This window comes from Xiphophorus couchianus, chromosome 1 (genome assembly GCF_001444195.1).
Source record: "Xiphophorus couchianus chromosome 1, X_couchianus-1.0, whole genome shotgun sequence".
Lineage (NCBI taxonomy): Eukaryota > Metazoa > Chordata > Actinopteri > Cyprinodontiformes > Poeciliidae > Xiphophorus > Xiphophorus couchianus.
The window spans coordinates 22764277-22781629 of record NC_040228.1 but is presented as its reverse complement, the minus strand read 5'-3'; the positions used below and the strand labels follow the sequence as shown (position 1 = coordinate 22781629).

General features: G+C 36.8%; 1 protein-coding gene across 3 annotated transcripts in view; it reads left to right on the top strand.

Moving 5' to 3' along the window:
• Positions 1–17353, top strand: part of pacsin1a (protein kinase C and casein kinase substrate in neurons 1a) — a 40378-nt gene that overhangs the window by 8323 nt on the left and 14702 nt on the right. For 2 of the 3 annotated variants that reach the window (XM_028042905.1, XM_028042980.1), the window contains exons 2-3: positions 962–1032; positions 15651–15780. In XM_028042905.1, coding sequence (XP_027898706.1) covers positions 15721–15780 — 60 coding nt within the window. In that variant the 5' untranslated portion in view covers positions 962–1032; positions 15651–15720. Of the gene's footprint in view, positions 1–961; positions 1033–11033; positions 11220–15650; positions 15781–17353 lie in introns of those variants that run through there. The other variant, XM_028043055.1, reaches the window with a different exon arrangement.

Sequence of the window (17353 nt, the reverse complement as noted above, 5' to 3'; positions counted from 1 at the left end):
AAAGGTAGTTTGATAGCAAAAGAGAAACTACTGAAAAAAAAATCTTTCACTTTTAAGGTGTATCAGCATTTTTTCATAGTAATCAAAAACACAGTTTTTTATATTTCAGAGCTTTTGAGGTATATTCATTTTAGGAGTTTAGGGAATTAATTGACCAATTTGTGTAAAATAAAGGAAGAAAATTGTGGACTTAAATCAGCCGAGACACCCGAATAAAAGGTAAAATTGAGTCTCTGAAAAACACAAATGTCCATCATCACAACCAAGGCTCTTGAAACTTTTGTTTGTTCCCCACATAAAATCATAATAAAACGAAATTAAAGTTATTATGGCTGTTATAATGTCTGAAAAAGCGATTATAAATGCTTTTGCAAGCCACTGTATATGCGATTTTTGTGCACGTCTGCATATTATAAACTACTGAGGTATTCATTACTTTATTTCTCCCAGGATTATACTCTCCACACTTATGTCCTTAGTTTAAATTAAAATCTGTATAAAAAATGTATGTAAGAAAGGCAATGATTTTCCCACAGTTTAATTAATAACTTGCTGCAAAAAGCTTTTTGTCTTCCCGTGTTGCCTGCTGCAACTGAAGCATTGAAAACCCAATGAAACCACAATGTTTGAACAGATCCCATCTTAATAAAAAGTATAACTCCTGCTGAAATCAATTATGCTAAACAGGCGGGTGCGTTGCTGTGCAGCTTTATGAAAACTGAGGAAGCTGATTTGATTTGCTATTCCTCTTGCCTCAGTGTCAGGGCTGACTAATCTTCTCTTGTTGTGATAGTTAAAACGGAAGCAAATCGTTTAATATCTTTGACTGAGTGAAGATAAGCTTTTTTTGTCACAGGTCAAGCTGATTTCCATTTTTATTTTTATTTAGAGCAATTAGTTGCACTTTAGATTTCTGTGAGCTTTCGTTAGAAGGACTGACCCCATGTTTTTATCTCCACAGGTGATCTCCTGCAGGGGACAGGCAGCTCTCTTTAAAGTTTATGGAAACCTGACCTCCCATTGGCGGAGAAGGTGAGTCAGGCCTTATTTTTCCAAAATATCCAACTTGATGGAAACCATATTTAGACTTAAACTCATAAAGATATCCGGGGGACAAAGTCAATGAGATCAGCCCTGAGCGTATTTTTGAAACCATGTCTGTAATGTATCATGTTAAACACACCACTTGTAAGGAATTAAGGGCTCTTTGTCATTGGTGTTAATATTTAATGAGAGTTTCTCAGTGTGTCTAAGGGCCAACAGGAGGACAGGTGATTTTTCTTCCTTACCTGACTTCCATATTACATTACAGTGTACTTTTTGTACTCTTATGTTTTGCACATTTTTACAATATGCATAAGTTTACAACATGGTTAGCATTATATATGCTGACATTCTCACTTTATGAATGTCAGCATATATAATATATGTATTTAACCCATTAATAACAAGTTCCTTTAATGAATATGTATTTGATTGTCCTGTTGGCATGAAATTCACACTAGAGGTCAGTAACAATGCAAATAATCCTCACATCCAATAAATACATTTAATATAATAATAGGTGATAATAATATGGAAAAGGTATTGCTAAAATTTATTCAGGTTTTTAAAATGTATGTTTTTCTTTTTCTTTTTTATGACAATTTCAAGATGTCTTCTGGACATCCTGCTCTGTAGGATTTTAATCCATTCATCTAAAAAAATGCAATGACATTCATTCATAGAGTTCAGTTTTGATTTAATCAGAGCAGAATATATTCTCCCAATACTTATTTGACTTAATGTTGTGCAGTGAATATTTAACTAGCTTTGACATACTTTTTCTCTACCAGTGGAGTCTGACACAGAAGAGCATACATAGATGAAGAGAAGAAGAGCTCATCTAGTTTTTTTTAACTTTATGTTCTCACTTATGGGAGCATCTCACTGTCTCATTGGAAGAATTCCTCTGTAAGGTTCAGATTTCCTTGTTTTTCTCTGTTTCTAGCACAACTTTTACCACAGCAGTAGAATTAAGTGGATGTTTGGTCAATGCAGGCTGATTATTTTATTCATAAGGGGGCTCATCAGGACACCGTGGCCTCATTCAGACAGGCTTCTCCAGGGAGTCTTTCCACTTTGGATTGGGAGGAAAAAAGCTGGGTCAGAGGAGTGTAGTGAGTTTTTGATTTATAATTACAGTGTTCTGATAAGTTTGGAGAGAACAAAGGGAAGAGTGCTGTTTGTTTAGTTTCATGTTTCACTGGAATTACTGACTGTCATTCAGGTTTTGTTTTTCCTTCATAGGTTATTTACTCTTGGACTCCAGTGGCAAACGCATTTCTAAAACGGTATATGAAGTAATAAGGGAGACAGATGCTTATTATGTGATTATATGTTTGTTTTAGAAAATGTGAATGTCGCCATGATGTGCACACACTGTGATAGCATTTCTTGTACAGTTTAAATTAACTATAGGGAAATATATTAGTGACCCTTAATATATTTACCTATTGTCTATGGAAATGGCGAAAGTTTTGGGAAACGTGTGAAAAATGTGATAATTTTCCACACATTTTCTTTATTTTTGCTGCATCAAAAAAAATTTATTTCAGGACTCAGCAACAAAAACGTTAGATTTTTTTTATCTCTATCTGGTGCCAGCTTGGAAAAATCTTACTTTTCACAGCCTCTGGCTTTTATCCATTTTTAATACACTATTTACAGCACATGTAAATCTTTTATTCCCTAATTATTTATCAACCAGCAGCAGTTTAAGAAAACGGTGTTTGACTAATAATTAGATATAAATATATAACACTGTGTAAACCAGCTTTGTTTTCAGTTTGGAGACAGATAAAAAATGATGATGGGTATTTAATGTGCAGCTGCTTTCTATGTTTTTATGTGTTTAAATCATATCAAGGTTTTGACATTTTTATTCAACAGCAGAATCCTTCTGCTTTTAAATATTCAAATTTAGACTCTCAAATAAAGCAAGCCGTAATGATGCAGCTGCAAGACGAGGCTCTTGAGTTTTGCATCTCAGGTCTAATTTTAATCTAGTTTTTTGGTCTCCAGTGAAGTCTCTGGTGACAAGGCACTCAGTGTATTACTCAACCCTAAATAGGCTTTCAGAGTTAGGTGTCCATGCTCTGTAAACAGCATGGCTTCAAGTTGATTACAGTCAAGAAACTCATTTGAAATATCATAGTAAACTACACCTGTTAATAAAATGAAAATTGCTTCAGTTTGTTACATCAGATCCATTCACATACTTAGACAAAAGTTTGAAATAACACCAATAATTTCCCATGTGCTACATTATTGAAATTAAAATAGAGGGTTATCATTTTGTCATAGTTGTGCAGTGTGACCTTTATAAGTAAGGTAACAGCACTTCTTTTCCAACACTCTATTTACCTGTGTCAACTCTCTCAAAGGAATTAATTAATCAAGAAATTGTATTTACGTGTGCGATGTCAGGCATCACGGACCTTTTTGTCAAAGCTAATTGTTATGATCTACGAGTCTTTGTGTCTCTTGTTTTCTCTTGTTTGTGCATTTAGATTTTTTCGGGTTGTTTACTATTGCTGCCATGCACTTTAATTTCTTTGCCCTTAACCTTTGGTTGGTAAGTTGCTTTTATGTCCTGTATAGTTCCATCATGTTTATTGGTCACCTTCCCTCATTTCCCTACCTAGCTTCTGCCCCAATGTTCAGCATTCCTCTGATTAGTCTCACCTGCCTCTCATCTGCTCTTCATCCTGTCTTCTGTGTCAGTCTTCCCCCATGCCAGCTTCCCTAAACTTCAGATGCTTTTTCCCACCTCCTCAGTTTTGGTAAGGCCTTTGATCAATAAATTCCATCTTCACCAACATGACAATACCACTGTCCAGTCTGTACTCGGGTCCAACCTCACCATGAAGAATGACACATGTTGCTAAAATCCACAATAAGAGGGATTCCTCCAAGTTCATTAAACATTTTTTTCTCCACATGTTTTTCCACAAGATATTTGGGAAAATCATTTTGAGCGAAGGCTAAGGCATCCAGGCATCCACTGTATCACAGCAGCTCACCATAGCTCAAGATGAAAATATGCAATTCCACCGCAATGTGATTCTCATTTAAGAGTGTTTTCATCATTAAAATGGGACCTGGTTTCCTGTGGAAAATTGTCTGTGAGATGTCGTTTAAAACATTCAAAGCGACCAACTCTTCCATCTTTGATGCACATTATTACATTTCCTTAAGCTAACTCAGTTTGTTGTAGTATGTTTCATTTTCTGTTGTCATGTTACTTATGGTTTCATTGGGATTTTTTCTCTAAATTTCTTCTTGTTATCATCTACCTCCCTCCTCCATCCTACTCAATATAGCAGCAGTATGTTGTGCTGCAGCAATAACTGTCCCTGTGACACAAATCACTAAGATTTTAAAGATATTTTTAACACTTTATTGCGTAGTTTAAAAAGAGCTTTGATTTGGTGTTAATATTTATGTTTTTAAAGTCCTCTTAATCAGTTGCGCGTTCTTAAGTAATGCAGTTAAAGGAAGTCGTATTGCAATTGAAAGATTTTAAATACGTTTTTAAACATCTATGTACTTGTTGCCTTTTCTTGGAGCAGTTCTTTGAATTTCATTGCGACTTGGACTTGTTCGGTTTAGTACAGACATTCATCATCCCTACAGTTTGAAATCAAATTACTTTGATGATTTTATTATTGTTCATGTGCCACCATGGGGTGCACTGTACATTGGTAGTATCAGTAAGAAGACAATAAAAATCCTTCTCAAATAAACTGCCATGATTTTCACAAGATTCTTGAGACTGCAATTTTGAGAAAAGGCTAAAGCATCCTGTCAGTCTCAATGCTTTCCATTTGGTATTGAAACATAAAAATTTGGATGAATCAAAAAGAGGACAGACTGGACACTGTATGTCCAGCCAGTCGGTGCATCGAATAATACATGAGGCCTATGTATCCATTTTCTCTGTACTTGTGTTACAGATCTAGTCATGTGAATCTTTATCTTTTGTACTGTGTACTTTATTAGTAAATAGTATGCCAACTTACAAAACACAGTTGGAGTTGGCTTGCTTAGCGTCTGCTTAGCTTACAGTTGACAGTGTCATCTAGTGATCATGTTAGCAGTTAGCCTATGAAAATGTCTTCAAGGAGAAATGAACGATTAAAAATGCCAATTATTGTCACAATTAGTTATGTACCCTCGGAGGCATAATTGTACGACAACACAGAGATCAAAAGATTATAATCACAGAAAGCAAAGGTAATTGTGACCTCAGTGAACAGTCCTGCAGAGTATTAATATAAAACCTTCTGTATTATCTGTGTGTAATAATCTTTCATGCTTATTTGTCTTTGTTGTCATTTATCTTTTTGGCTGCTTCGGGGATTAACCTTCGACAAAGCTGAATAACACAGTAATGCGAGCCATAGAAATCATATGATTTGTAAGTTCTTTGAAGACTTTTGCTGCCGGCCAGTAATTTTGTGTAATAATTATAAACAAAATGTGGGGATAGACATGAATTCTTTCATGTGTAAAGTTTGTATATAAGGCTACTGAAACTACACCAGGTTTTTGGCCTTTTCTATTGATCTTCAACCTAAGCCCAATTTAATAGGCTGTCAATCAAAGCCTAGTGTCTGTTAGTAATCTTGAAGGTGAGAGAAGCATCATTACAGCAAGCATTTCAAAGAAAGGAAAAAGCTTACTCGCTCAGTGAGAAACACAGAGAAAGAGCAAGATAACATAATAGCATTGGTTTAGTTTAAACACGCATGGACGCACAATCAACATTGCACCATGCAGTTGCATAACTATCCCAACAAACTAATATCTTCGATACTAAGATAGATGGAAAATCTTAAAAATTGCTAATGATTAGCATCATTATTAGCATCATGTAATAGTAATACATGCAGGCTTAAGATGTGATTGACAATTTATTATATGGGCATGTAAATGGATAAATAGCTTTGCTCCATTATCATTGTGGTTTTGTACCTTTATCACCACAACTGAGCATCTATTGTTAGCAGTTGTACAAATCTAAACCTTAGAGTGTATTTTACCACCAAAAATTCCAGTACTACAAGTTGTCTTGATAATGTTTGTTTCATTATCACTAACAAAATGGCACAAACACTCATTTAGGACTTTAAGGCTAAGTCTGCAGTTTGTTATAAATACTTCCTAGTTTAAATATCCCTATTATTTCTTGCTCTCTTTTTAATTCCATCTCTTGCTCTTTCACTTCCAGACATATACACATACGGAGCTCAGCTAATAATGCAGCCAATCAGTATTCAAAGCAGCATCAGGCAGCTAAATGATAAAAAGGCAGAACATTTGGAGAGCAACAGGATTAACTGTTTCTTTGCCTGTTTTCTCTTCCCCTCCTTTGCTCCCTCTGTCATCTTACACATAAGAGGAAACTGGACAGAATCTGGCTTCTATTGTTTCTGCTTCATCACTTCGGTTCATGCCTCCGTCACAAGCCATGACAATATGTCTGTCTCCTTCTCCTCTGTTCCACTGTGCCTCTTCTGTCCATCGGTCTCTGCCCTCCCCTCGCAGTTTTTTTTTCCCCCACTTTCTTCACCACACTGTCACCAGGAGGCTTGTGGCAAGAGGCTTGACAGTTACATAACCACTGCAGCAGCGCGGGGATGCTGCTTTAAATCACAGCACAGTTTGTAGGGGTGGGAGGGTTGTGTTTAAACGTGTTGCCTGTTGTGAGATTTAGGTTTTTGCTCAACAATTGTGTTTGAGAATAATTTTACGGAAGCTTTCAATCAATGGTCTTTTCCAGGCAATATGTATTTTTCGCTTATCGTCTCTCCTTCTTATCAGATTCTTATCAGGTTCTGTATTTTGTACATCAGTGTGACCTGAAGCTTTTTGATTGTAGCCAATAATGTCAATATTACTGAAAATAATCACACAATCTGCAGCCAGTGAAAATCCTTTGCTTTGGATGTATGCTTTGGTACAATAAAGTTAAATTGTAAGCTAAGAAAAGCTCTTATCGTCATTGTCTTTGTTGTCTTCATTATCTTTATTTAGTGAGCTTGCATTTTAAGGTGTAGTAGCTGTGTCTTAACCATGACCTAATGACACTAAGAATTGACAATAAATGCAACAGTTATTAAGAATGATAATCTAAGGGCTGTCAGAAAGCATGCTCAGAAATTCAGCTCTGCCCTCTCCTTTACATTTGAACTTTCAAAATGGCACAATAACTTCTGATTTCAATTATTCTGAGGTCAAAAGGTAAGATTGTTTTATATGGCAGAACATCTTATCCTTTTGCCCTCAGGTATTCACAATTATTGTGAGAGATGTTACAAGACCTAAAGCCAGGCTGGAACAGCCTGTTCTTCCCTTTTTGAAAGCTTGGCAGTATAAAAGGAGATGTTTCAAGCTTTTGTACTCATATTAAGCTTCCAGGTTTGCTCATTGTCATCACCATTGCCATACTTTTCAGGATAATCAAAGATTTAAACCAATATGAGAGGAGACAGAGATTACTAATCGGTCTCATAAATAGGATTTTTCTTTAGCTGCTTAGAATTACCTGAAATGTCTCTCTAACTTTTTATCATTTTCTGTTACTTCTGGATCAGAGTATTTCCAGACCAAACAACTGCAACCTCATGTCCTCCATCCATGCTATAAAGTACAGAGTGTACCCAATGTACTATTCCTATCTGAGATGTATTGGCCTGCTTTGAGCATCTTTATTTGACTCTTTGCTTATCACATAGAAACCAACAAACAACAGAGAGAGGATTTGTTCCTATTAATTTTATAAAATGTTCCTTCTAAACATAAGGAGATTTATAATCAAGAGCTCTCGGGGGCCCCCTGCTGATCTGAGGTCCCTAGGCAGAATGTTTTCTTTTTCCTTGTGCCAGCTCTGCTCTTTACAAATCTAGAGTATGACTTTGGAGTATTTTTTCCTCTGTATCTTAGTTTTTCTCATCATATTACACTCTGGGGTGTTTCACTTGAACATTCCTCTACCTTATAATAACTGTCAAGTCCACAAGGTTAAGTTTCTTTCAGTCACATGTTCAAAGCTATAATGTATGTATCATTTTCTGTCCAATGTTTTGAATTGATTATCTGACTTATTAGTGTTTATTCCTATTTTCATCTTTTGTGATGTTTACTTGCTCAGATACTGAGGTCTGATACCAGCCTTCCTTTTGAGTGTTAAGCTTCAGTCATGTTAAGACTAATTTAATTTTTAATCATTATTAGCAGTTCTACTTATCAGTTTTGTTAATATCCTTTCATCTGGTATGTACTAATTTAATTTGTGTAGAATCACCGGGATGATTGGTATTCATCTCCAGTCAGTGGGCGAGAGTCAGGAAAAATAATCATCTCATCACGAGGCAAAATAAAGACACAAAATGAATGCATGCACATAATCCCACCTGTGGGGAGTTTAAAGTGACCAACAAACACAGAGTACATGTTTTTTGTGGTTACATGCATTTAAACTGATGCCTGCATGGGAGAAAATGTCCAAACTGCACACACAAAGTATCTGACTGAAATTAAGAAGAGGAAAGCCATGCTAAAAGCTGCACCACTCTGCTGTCCAGCTTCCAGACTCATTTTCTTCCAGTTAATGCACAATAACTTGGTTTTCGTGAAGCCACTACTTCCATCACATATTGACATTGCACAGTCCAGTCAAAGTGCACATTAGAACCATTAGTGGTGAACAAACAGTTTAACAGGCAGCAGGTGGCAGGCAGCGAAGACTCATCACTGATGTGTATGTTGGAGAAGAGTGTCTTTTGGTTATTTATGTCCCCTTGTCAAGGAATCACTGTGTGTCCTGTTCTTCAGGGAGAAATGTCACACCACGATGACTCACTCCAAACCCATCTATTGATTAAAAATGGGAGAGGCATAAGACAATCCTCCCTACAACTGTGTTGTAGGGAGGATAAGGAGCAATATATGGAAACAAAGCATTTCCATATAACACTAAGATACTTTATTGAAATTCTTTATAACTACTAGCATTTCATAGCATAGCACAGTTACCCTTTAAAAGCTGCAGGTTAACCAGAGAGCTTGAGCTGGAGAAACACAGAGAAGCAGCTTGGAATAGTTTATTCCCCTGAACCCTGTTGTAGACTCTCTGTGGATCCGCATGTCAGCTCACATTTGAGTCTCCAAAGCCGTACCCTAATGAGCAGTGCACAGTTCTCACAGCACTTCATACCCAGCCCATAAAAACAACATACCCAACACTCATCTCTAGTTTCCGCATCTATCTGTAAATAAGGAGATGCTCCTCTTAGGTGCTCCATAAATCTATCAACTCGGTGCACACTTGCACTGCCTCCCTTTTGGTGCATAACCAAGGGTTGTCCAGCAGTTGACTGTGGGAGATGGACAGCTGACACAATGTCCCTAGCCCTGCCTTCTTGCTCTTGTCTAAAACATCGGACACATGACCAGCTTTATGACGGCCTCAGCTGTTTACAATGCATGTTTGTGTTTGCGGGCGTGGGCGTGGGCGTGGATGTGTGTGTGTGTGTGCGAAGTCTGCGCAAGGCAGTTCTGTCTCCTGGCAACATCCAGCACCCGCCTTATTCTGCTCGGCACCAAGCATGAATCACATCTTTGTGCTGATGTGTTCAGCTGCCGTTCTGGCCCAATGGGCCTCTTTATTGCATTCAGGAACATCCTGGCTCCTTGTCCATCTCCACAACATGCCTTGAGTTTGCAGTAGCATCTCTCAGCCACACCAAATTCTCTCCCCTGTTTACTTTTTCTTTGGCAAATCTCCATCTCTCCACTTTTTTTCAGGCAATGTCAGGGGACACCAAGCTATGTTTATCAAAACAGATTTCTTCTTAAATTAACAGTGGGTAAAAAAAGTCTTCATTCAATAGTAAAAATGTCGCGTTTTGTGATGCAAAGAAGCCAAATAAGTCATTTCAAAGCTTTCTCCTCGCTTCTGAATTTTTCTGAACACACATTCTGCATTGTTCAACTGAAAAACAACAAAAAGTATCAGTTCAACATGTGGGGTGTTAACAGACTCCTTCCAAAGAACAATGCTGGAATTTATTTACAGGGATGCACATTTAATAGAAGTTTAATGCAGTTTTTAATCATCCCTTTCAGCAGGTTTCTAGGAGTTTACCTTTCAGTTATGTGCACGATAGTTTGTGTTTAAGATGGAAAACTGAAATATTTATTATATTCTCACATGTGTACAGATTTTTATATCTTTTGTTTAAAATCCAAAGCTGCTTTCATTGATGTTTTCTCATGTAATGTTTTTTTTTTTAATCAGATAGTTTTATCTTTTTGACTTGCTGTTGTCTAGCCCAGTGTTTCCCAACCCTGGTCCTCAAGACACACTGTCCTACATGTTTTAGAGGTTTCCCCTGCTTTAATGTGCCTGATTCAACTGATTGCAGTTCAACAAACACCTGTTAATCAGTCATCAATTGAAATCAGCTGGACTGAAGCAAGGAAATACCTAAAACATGCAGGGCAGTGAGCCTCGAGAACCAGGGTTGGGAAACATTGGGCCAGACTGAAGACAGTTTGTTTGTTAATGCGCAGGTGCAAAGTCAGTTCATCTCATTGAAATCTCCTTACTCTAACAAGCTTACATGTTGTGTTATGGTTCCCATTCAGTTCTTTAAAGGGCTTGTGAGCATGTTAGACATTTTGAGTGCAAGACATTTACGCCACCAAGATCAAAGACTTGATCTCTGGTGAGATATGTTTTACAGTTCCATGCTTGTTCCATTGCAGGTTTGAAAATCTTTTTTGGATAGTTTGGTTTTCAAACATCGGCAAGAAAGAGTTATAAATTCCTATAGAAGTCCAACTCGGATGCAGTTTCATATCAAGATTTCTTCTCTTGTTGCCTCAGTTGTCCTATCAGCTTCTTTGGTCCTCTTCATGGTAAACTCCCTCCCCCCTCTAAAGCTATTCAAATGGCACACTGCAGGATTATCCCTCAGCCTCTGAGATATGCTGGTTTGGTCAGACATAAAGTCCTCTCTAGGTTTGCTTTGGCCACAGAGCCTGAAACTTGGAAAAAAATGATCAGATTAATTTGAACTCAAAAAGAGAGAGTTGGATTTTCGCATCTTTGAGGAAGCTGTTTGAGGATTTTATTTACTTTATTTTTTTAAACAATGGAGCCAACAGTGGTAAGTACATGTAGAATAAAGACTCAATGTGGTCAAATGTGCAAAAGTTGGATTTTAGCCGATAATTCTCCTCTGTTCTTAACATCCACACAGCCTCTGCAATCACAACAGGCTCTTAGCAGACTTAGAAGATTTAAGATTACAGAAGGTATTGCTTTGTCAGCAAGGATTTTGGACAGTGGGCAGATTGTTAGAAGGATCCAAATGTTTTTTGGGCCAGAACAGCTGTTATTTAAATATTTCATACCTGGATTAAGCGCAATGTCTTTTTTTACAGTTCCCAGTGGACTACTAAGTCATATTCTGTTTTTATGATGACTTCTTCACTCACCACGAAATGTCTAGGGGAATGTGAGGTGTTTTCACAGTCATTGAGGTGTATTGACCTCAATAAGAGCAGAATAAACCCCTCTGTCTCTTGGGTCAGACAGCAGCCTCCCACAATAGACCAAAACTGTGACTTTTCAGTGGAGTATTTTTCTCTTGCCGTCTAGCTCAATAAGTCAAGGCCATGCTGTCCTTAAACAGGAAGTCAATTGTCCTCTCTTTACAAATTCTCACAAACGGTAAAGTGTCATAGGCAAAACTAGAAATGTCTTTTTCATTCAAGCTTTAATCAACTAGATAATGCGTGTGGAAACATGAAAAAGCAAGAAATATGTTTAAAATTCCTTTTCCAAACATTCACATTGTGTTAAACAGCCCAGAGCTTGTGAATTTTAGCCTATACAAAGCTTATATTTGGATTCAGGCTTTGTGCCAGAGCCTAACCGGCTTTGATGTTAATAGGTATTGTTGTCACGAATGCTGGAGCTTACTGGATACCTTGGCTGATGGACAAGTAGATGAACCACTGATGGTAGCCAGGATTAAGAACTGACACTTTGCGCCTGCTTAACTTTTTCGATGCATGAGGCTGTATTGCATCATTTATTTGGCAGGCACATTTGCTGGATCTCCTGCACCCCCCACTGTTGGGGAACTGCAACAAAGAGTAGCAGCTTGGGGGCCTTAAAATCTCCATAACAACCATTATGCACCATGTATACGTCAATCAGTTTGCTGGGATTGGTGCATTCTGTCTTGCAATCACAAATGTAAACATGCAGACATCGCTGAACTATGTTCAGACTTTAACTGAAATGTGCTTTGTTCAGATAAGACTAAGACTGTGTTGTTTGGCAACAAAGGATAACTGGTAGGCAGACTCAAAATCAACATTCTTTAACTGGAATCTCAGCCCCCTGATATAAATGCCTTTTGAGGAGAGGAAATCATAAGAGGATTCTGGACTGGAGGAATGGTCCAAAATGCTTCATTTCTGTGAGATTGTATATGATCTGAGTTGGTGTTGTCCTGTTGGCAATAGGAGTTTGCACAAAGTATTTACCACAAAGGTATTGAGAGCTTTGTTTTTTCTCCCCTCAGTGAATAATTGTGCTAAACTTAAAGGTTGCATTTTTCTAAAAATGTCGGTGGGAAATTATATTACTGCAATAGACAACTCATTCTGATGCTTTTTTTAAGGGTTAAACACATATTTACTAAGCATGCCAACAATTTTGTCTGTGCCTGTAAATTACCATAACTTAGAAGCACAAGATTTAAATGCATAAGACTAAATTAATGCTAAATACTGAGCGCTGAATGAACATTTTACACACTCATTTGATAACATTTCTGGAAATAAAGGAAAATGAAACTTAATATCTTATTAGAATTTTTGTTCTATATTGTTCATTTTTAAAACATTAATATGTATTTTAAGTTGCATTTATTTTTTATTACAATACTAATCACTATGGTTTTAGGCCTACGTATGTTGGCTGCTTACTGCATTGTCGCATTCAGTCATAAAAATGTGGTGTGGGTGTAAAAAAAATTTCTTATATAGTCACTGGACTTTTTACCTGCACTGATGTTTTGATGATACACAACGTTCCTGACATTACAGGGATACAATGAGCTAAGAGTCATGTAAGCAGAACAAGGAAGAACAAAAAGAGATGAAAGAGTTTCTCAGAAAATCATAAAAATCCTTTGCTGGCACTTCCACTGTGAATTGAACCGCACAAATTGGTTCTGAGTCATACTCGCACAGTAAAACCTCAGAGTCCTGCAATGCTACTGTGGTGATTTGAACCAGCCCATAGTGCACTCTTGATGATAGCCAGTGAAGAAAAGCCATGGATGATTAGAGGCTCACAGGCTGGTGTGAGTGCTGGTGATAGTAACCAAGGGCGTGATAAAAACACAACTCTGCTAAATCAGTGTTCTGTAGAAACCCCCGACTGAGGTGGACTTTATTGCCCTGTCTGCTGCTGCAACTTAAAACAATCACAAATGGGTGCAAAATGTTCCCACGATGATGTTTGAGCCTGCAAAAATACTGTGCAGATTTCACAAGTTTCTGCTAAATATACTCGTTGAGATCACGCTATTATTTCATGCCTAATTCTTCTTACAGGGACAATTATGTTGTCATTTGTGCACAAAGGAAGTTTGGTTCAAATGAGCCAAATGTGGGGAAGCAGTTTTTGGTGACTCACTCCAGGGATGAACTATGTTATAGGAAGGAATTTTATGTAAAAGGGTAGAAAGGTTGAAGGATGAAGCAACGTGTGTTGGTGCTCTGTAAAGATCTGACGCAGGTCTGTAATCTGACAAAATTTGCACATCATCTTTAGACGTTCTTATTCAGTTATGCATTAGAAGTTTTCAGTGAATTCTTAAGTGGTAACAATAAATATTTCTGTTGTGTTTTAAACTTTAAATTTTAACCTGTATTTTATTCAGTGGAATGATAATAATTTTAGAAGGGGGTAATTATATTTATTGATAGCTTGATGACATTTTTTTTTTCAAGTTAGAGAAATCTGTGTGACATGTAAAGAGAGAGTTTTAGAAAGAATTATGTAATCCATTTATCATTGGCAGCTCAGCTCCACAGGAGCTGGGTCAGGAAAGTGAAAAAGTCTATTGAGAATATTTTCCTGATGGAGTTAAAGAAAAGACTAATCCTCATTTTGAGATTTTGTTGCCTTTAGTTTTTTGGGGGGCGGGGGTTCTTGCATCATCAGCTACATTACATTTGTAATTTTTCAATAAAGTCTAAGATTTAAGAAAACAGGACTTAGATCTAGACAATAAAATTTATCTTGTTAGGCAGCTGACAAACTGAAAAAAATGTCTTTAAATGTTCAAATCCTGGTATACATTTCTCTGGTGGTTATTAATGTACAAAATAATTACTGCTGTTTGTTCTCATTTGTTAAACATTTAAAATAACAAAAAGAAATAACACAAGTTGATTGTAATCAACTTCTACTATAAGCTGACTATAATATAAATTATATTCTAAATTGAACATCTGACTCCACTAAATGCGACCTATTGTTTATTCTTTTTTTACTTTTAAAATTTTATTGTACAATTTTTTTTTCCACAAAGAAACTCTTGTTTCTGCTCATAATATTATGAACATTAAAATGATTTAGCACAGCTAATTGTTGCTAGACTACATTTAAGATGAATACTTTAGCAAATCACATCTGGAACAGAGTCTAGTCAAAGTCCTTGTAATTTCAATTAAAATGGTATTAGTGTTGAAGTTAATTTGCACTGTAGAAACATTTAGATAATACCTACATTCCCTTACAATCCACTGTAATAAGCATTTCAAGCAGGGACAGCATTAAGAAAGACTCATTATTGTTACCTACTATTCTATAAATATAATTGTCGTGCTGCTTGTTACAGGGTAATGAATAGCTCTCTGTCAGGAGAACGATATTAGTTGGGGGAGCAAAATGGATTAGGCTTCGGACAGAACTCAATACCAACATAGCAGGAAACAAGGTGGTTAGATATTGAATTACCATCAAACACCTAAATATAAATCACCTTAAAAGCTTAAGGAAGTAGGAGCTGATGTGAATTAACCAACTAATTAGTGATTACAATCAACAGACACAATGAGATGTATAAATAGAGTCTTGATCTTGTTTCTGTTTTCAGTGCTCATCTGCAGACACAGGGCATTTCTACATGGCTGGTTGCCGTGCATGTGTATTCTTTGTGTTTGGGGGTATTTTTTCTTCCAAAAAGAAGTATGCCAAAAGATTTACAGTGGAAAGATTTTAGGTCAGAGCTAAGTGAAAGCTTCTCCCGCTCTCATGTCTTTTGTAGGACACACCATTATAAGATGGCCCCTAACGTTCCTCAGGGCACAGCACTGTGTGCTTGGTAGAGAAAACTATTTTTAGCAAATTATTATGAACGTCTCAAGGAGAACCCCCCCACCGCTACAGTGAAACTTTCCCTCCATTTATAAGTCAAAATGATCACACAACCAATCCGCAGAAAACTGTTGTCTCTGATTATGTGATGCAGCTTTGCTCATGTTTTTTTTTTATTGTTGCTGTCTTCCAGTGCATGAGGAACCCAGCTCTCCTGCTGAGGACAGGTTTAGTCATTAGAGCACTTTCCCACATCCAGGAAAATGTCTGGCTCCTACGATGAATCTGCAGGTGCTGACGACACCATGGACAGCTTCTGGGAGGTAAAAGTTTGCTGCACTTTTAACCTGGAATCCTGTTTATGAATCCCCCACTGTTAAGTATTGATTGGTTGCCTGATGTCAAGAAGTCACTACTTAAAAGATAAAGTGAAAACAGGTATCCTTTTTAAATGGTAAAAAAAGAGAGATGTCATTAAGCATAATAAAGGTACCTGGAAGGTTGTTTTTTACACAGATTAGCTGAAATGTTATTTTTCCCTTAAGTACCAAGAATGATAATTTGAGTGGAGCATAAGGAGAGCACAATCATAGATGAAGAGGCCTAACATACTGTTTCTGTGTGCTGCAACAGTCTGAATCACTGAGGACAGCTAATCTACAGGCAGAAAAGTAATATAATATTCATGTCTTCATATCAGCAGGTTCATGAGATATTATAAATTACTTTTTCATTGCCTTAAATTGTGTAATTAACAGAAATAAACTCTTCTTCCTGCCTCCCGTTTACTACCATGGTACCTCAGAGATGACAAAGTATGGCTGTTTGATGGGGCAATATTTTCATTTTGATCTACTGAGTGTCTCTACATTATTCATTCCAGAGATTTGAGTTGGGCAAAATATTGTTAGGATCTAGTAGATATTTCTCACTATGTGCAGCTGTGCCTCATACTTACTGATGCTAATGACACCAGCATCAGTAAGCTTATTCTTCTTGTCCACTGTAATAAATTTGTCAATATAATGTTGCACAACTCTGGTTTGAAAATAGTTAATATAATGAATGTCGCAATCTGAATATGCTTTAAAAGAGGCCCTCAAAAAACAAAACTTTATTATGAATAAAAGCTGCTTTAGATATAACCTATTGTATAATCGGTCACTTCCTGTGTCAAATAGCATATTAGCACATGTCTGCAAACTTTGAAAGAAGGTAGTATTTCTCAGAAATGCCAACCTAGGGTTAAATATTTTGGAAAAAAAATCACAGGAGGAACTACACTGTAAATGTTTTAAAGTGAGTAAAGTGTTCAGTTCTTTCATAACTTGTACAAACAGCAACCTCAGGGGTTTCTGGATGCTGTTTCCTTGAATGGCTTCTTGAGACTCGTTCTATAAAACAGAGCTGGTCCCTGCTGAGCCTACTTCACTACAGAAATAAATGTCTCTACACCAGCTACATGAAAAATAAATACCTTTGGTCTCTACTGGTAGACTGTTAAATTCAACCCCAACTGTTTGAGCTTTGTCAAATTTCTTTACACACATGGGGTAATAAAAATAAACCAAAGAACAAAATGAAAAAAACAACATTGTTTATTTATTATTAATACACTTAGAAATAGCACATATGCACTGTTTAATTTAAAGCTATCTTTTTTTCATATATTCTTTAGTAAATATTTTTTTTCACTTTTATCTAAAGGCAATTTTTTTATCTGTTGTCTCTGATTTAGAGACTGGAAGGCAACTTTAAACAGAATGCAAAAAAGCAGTTGATAGGTATTTTGTTTACCTAAACACAAAGAAAGAACCACAGACAACGTTTATGAGTTTTCAACCAAGCTTCTGCAGAAGGAGAAAACATAGCAAACCACTTCTCCAAGGTGTTTAC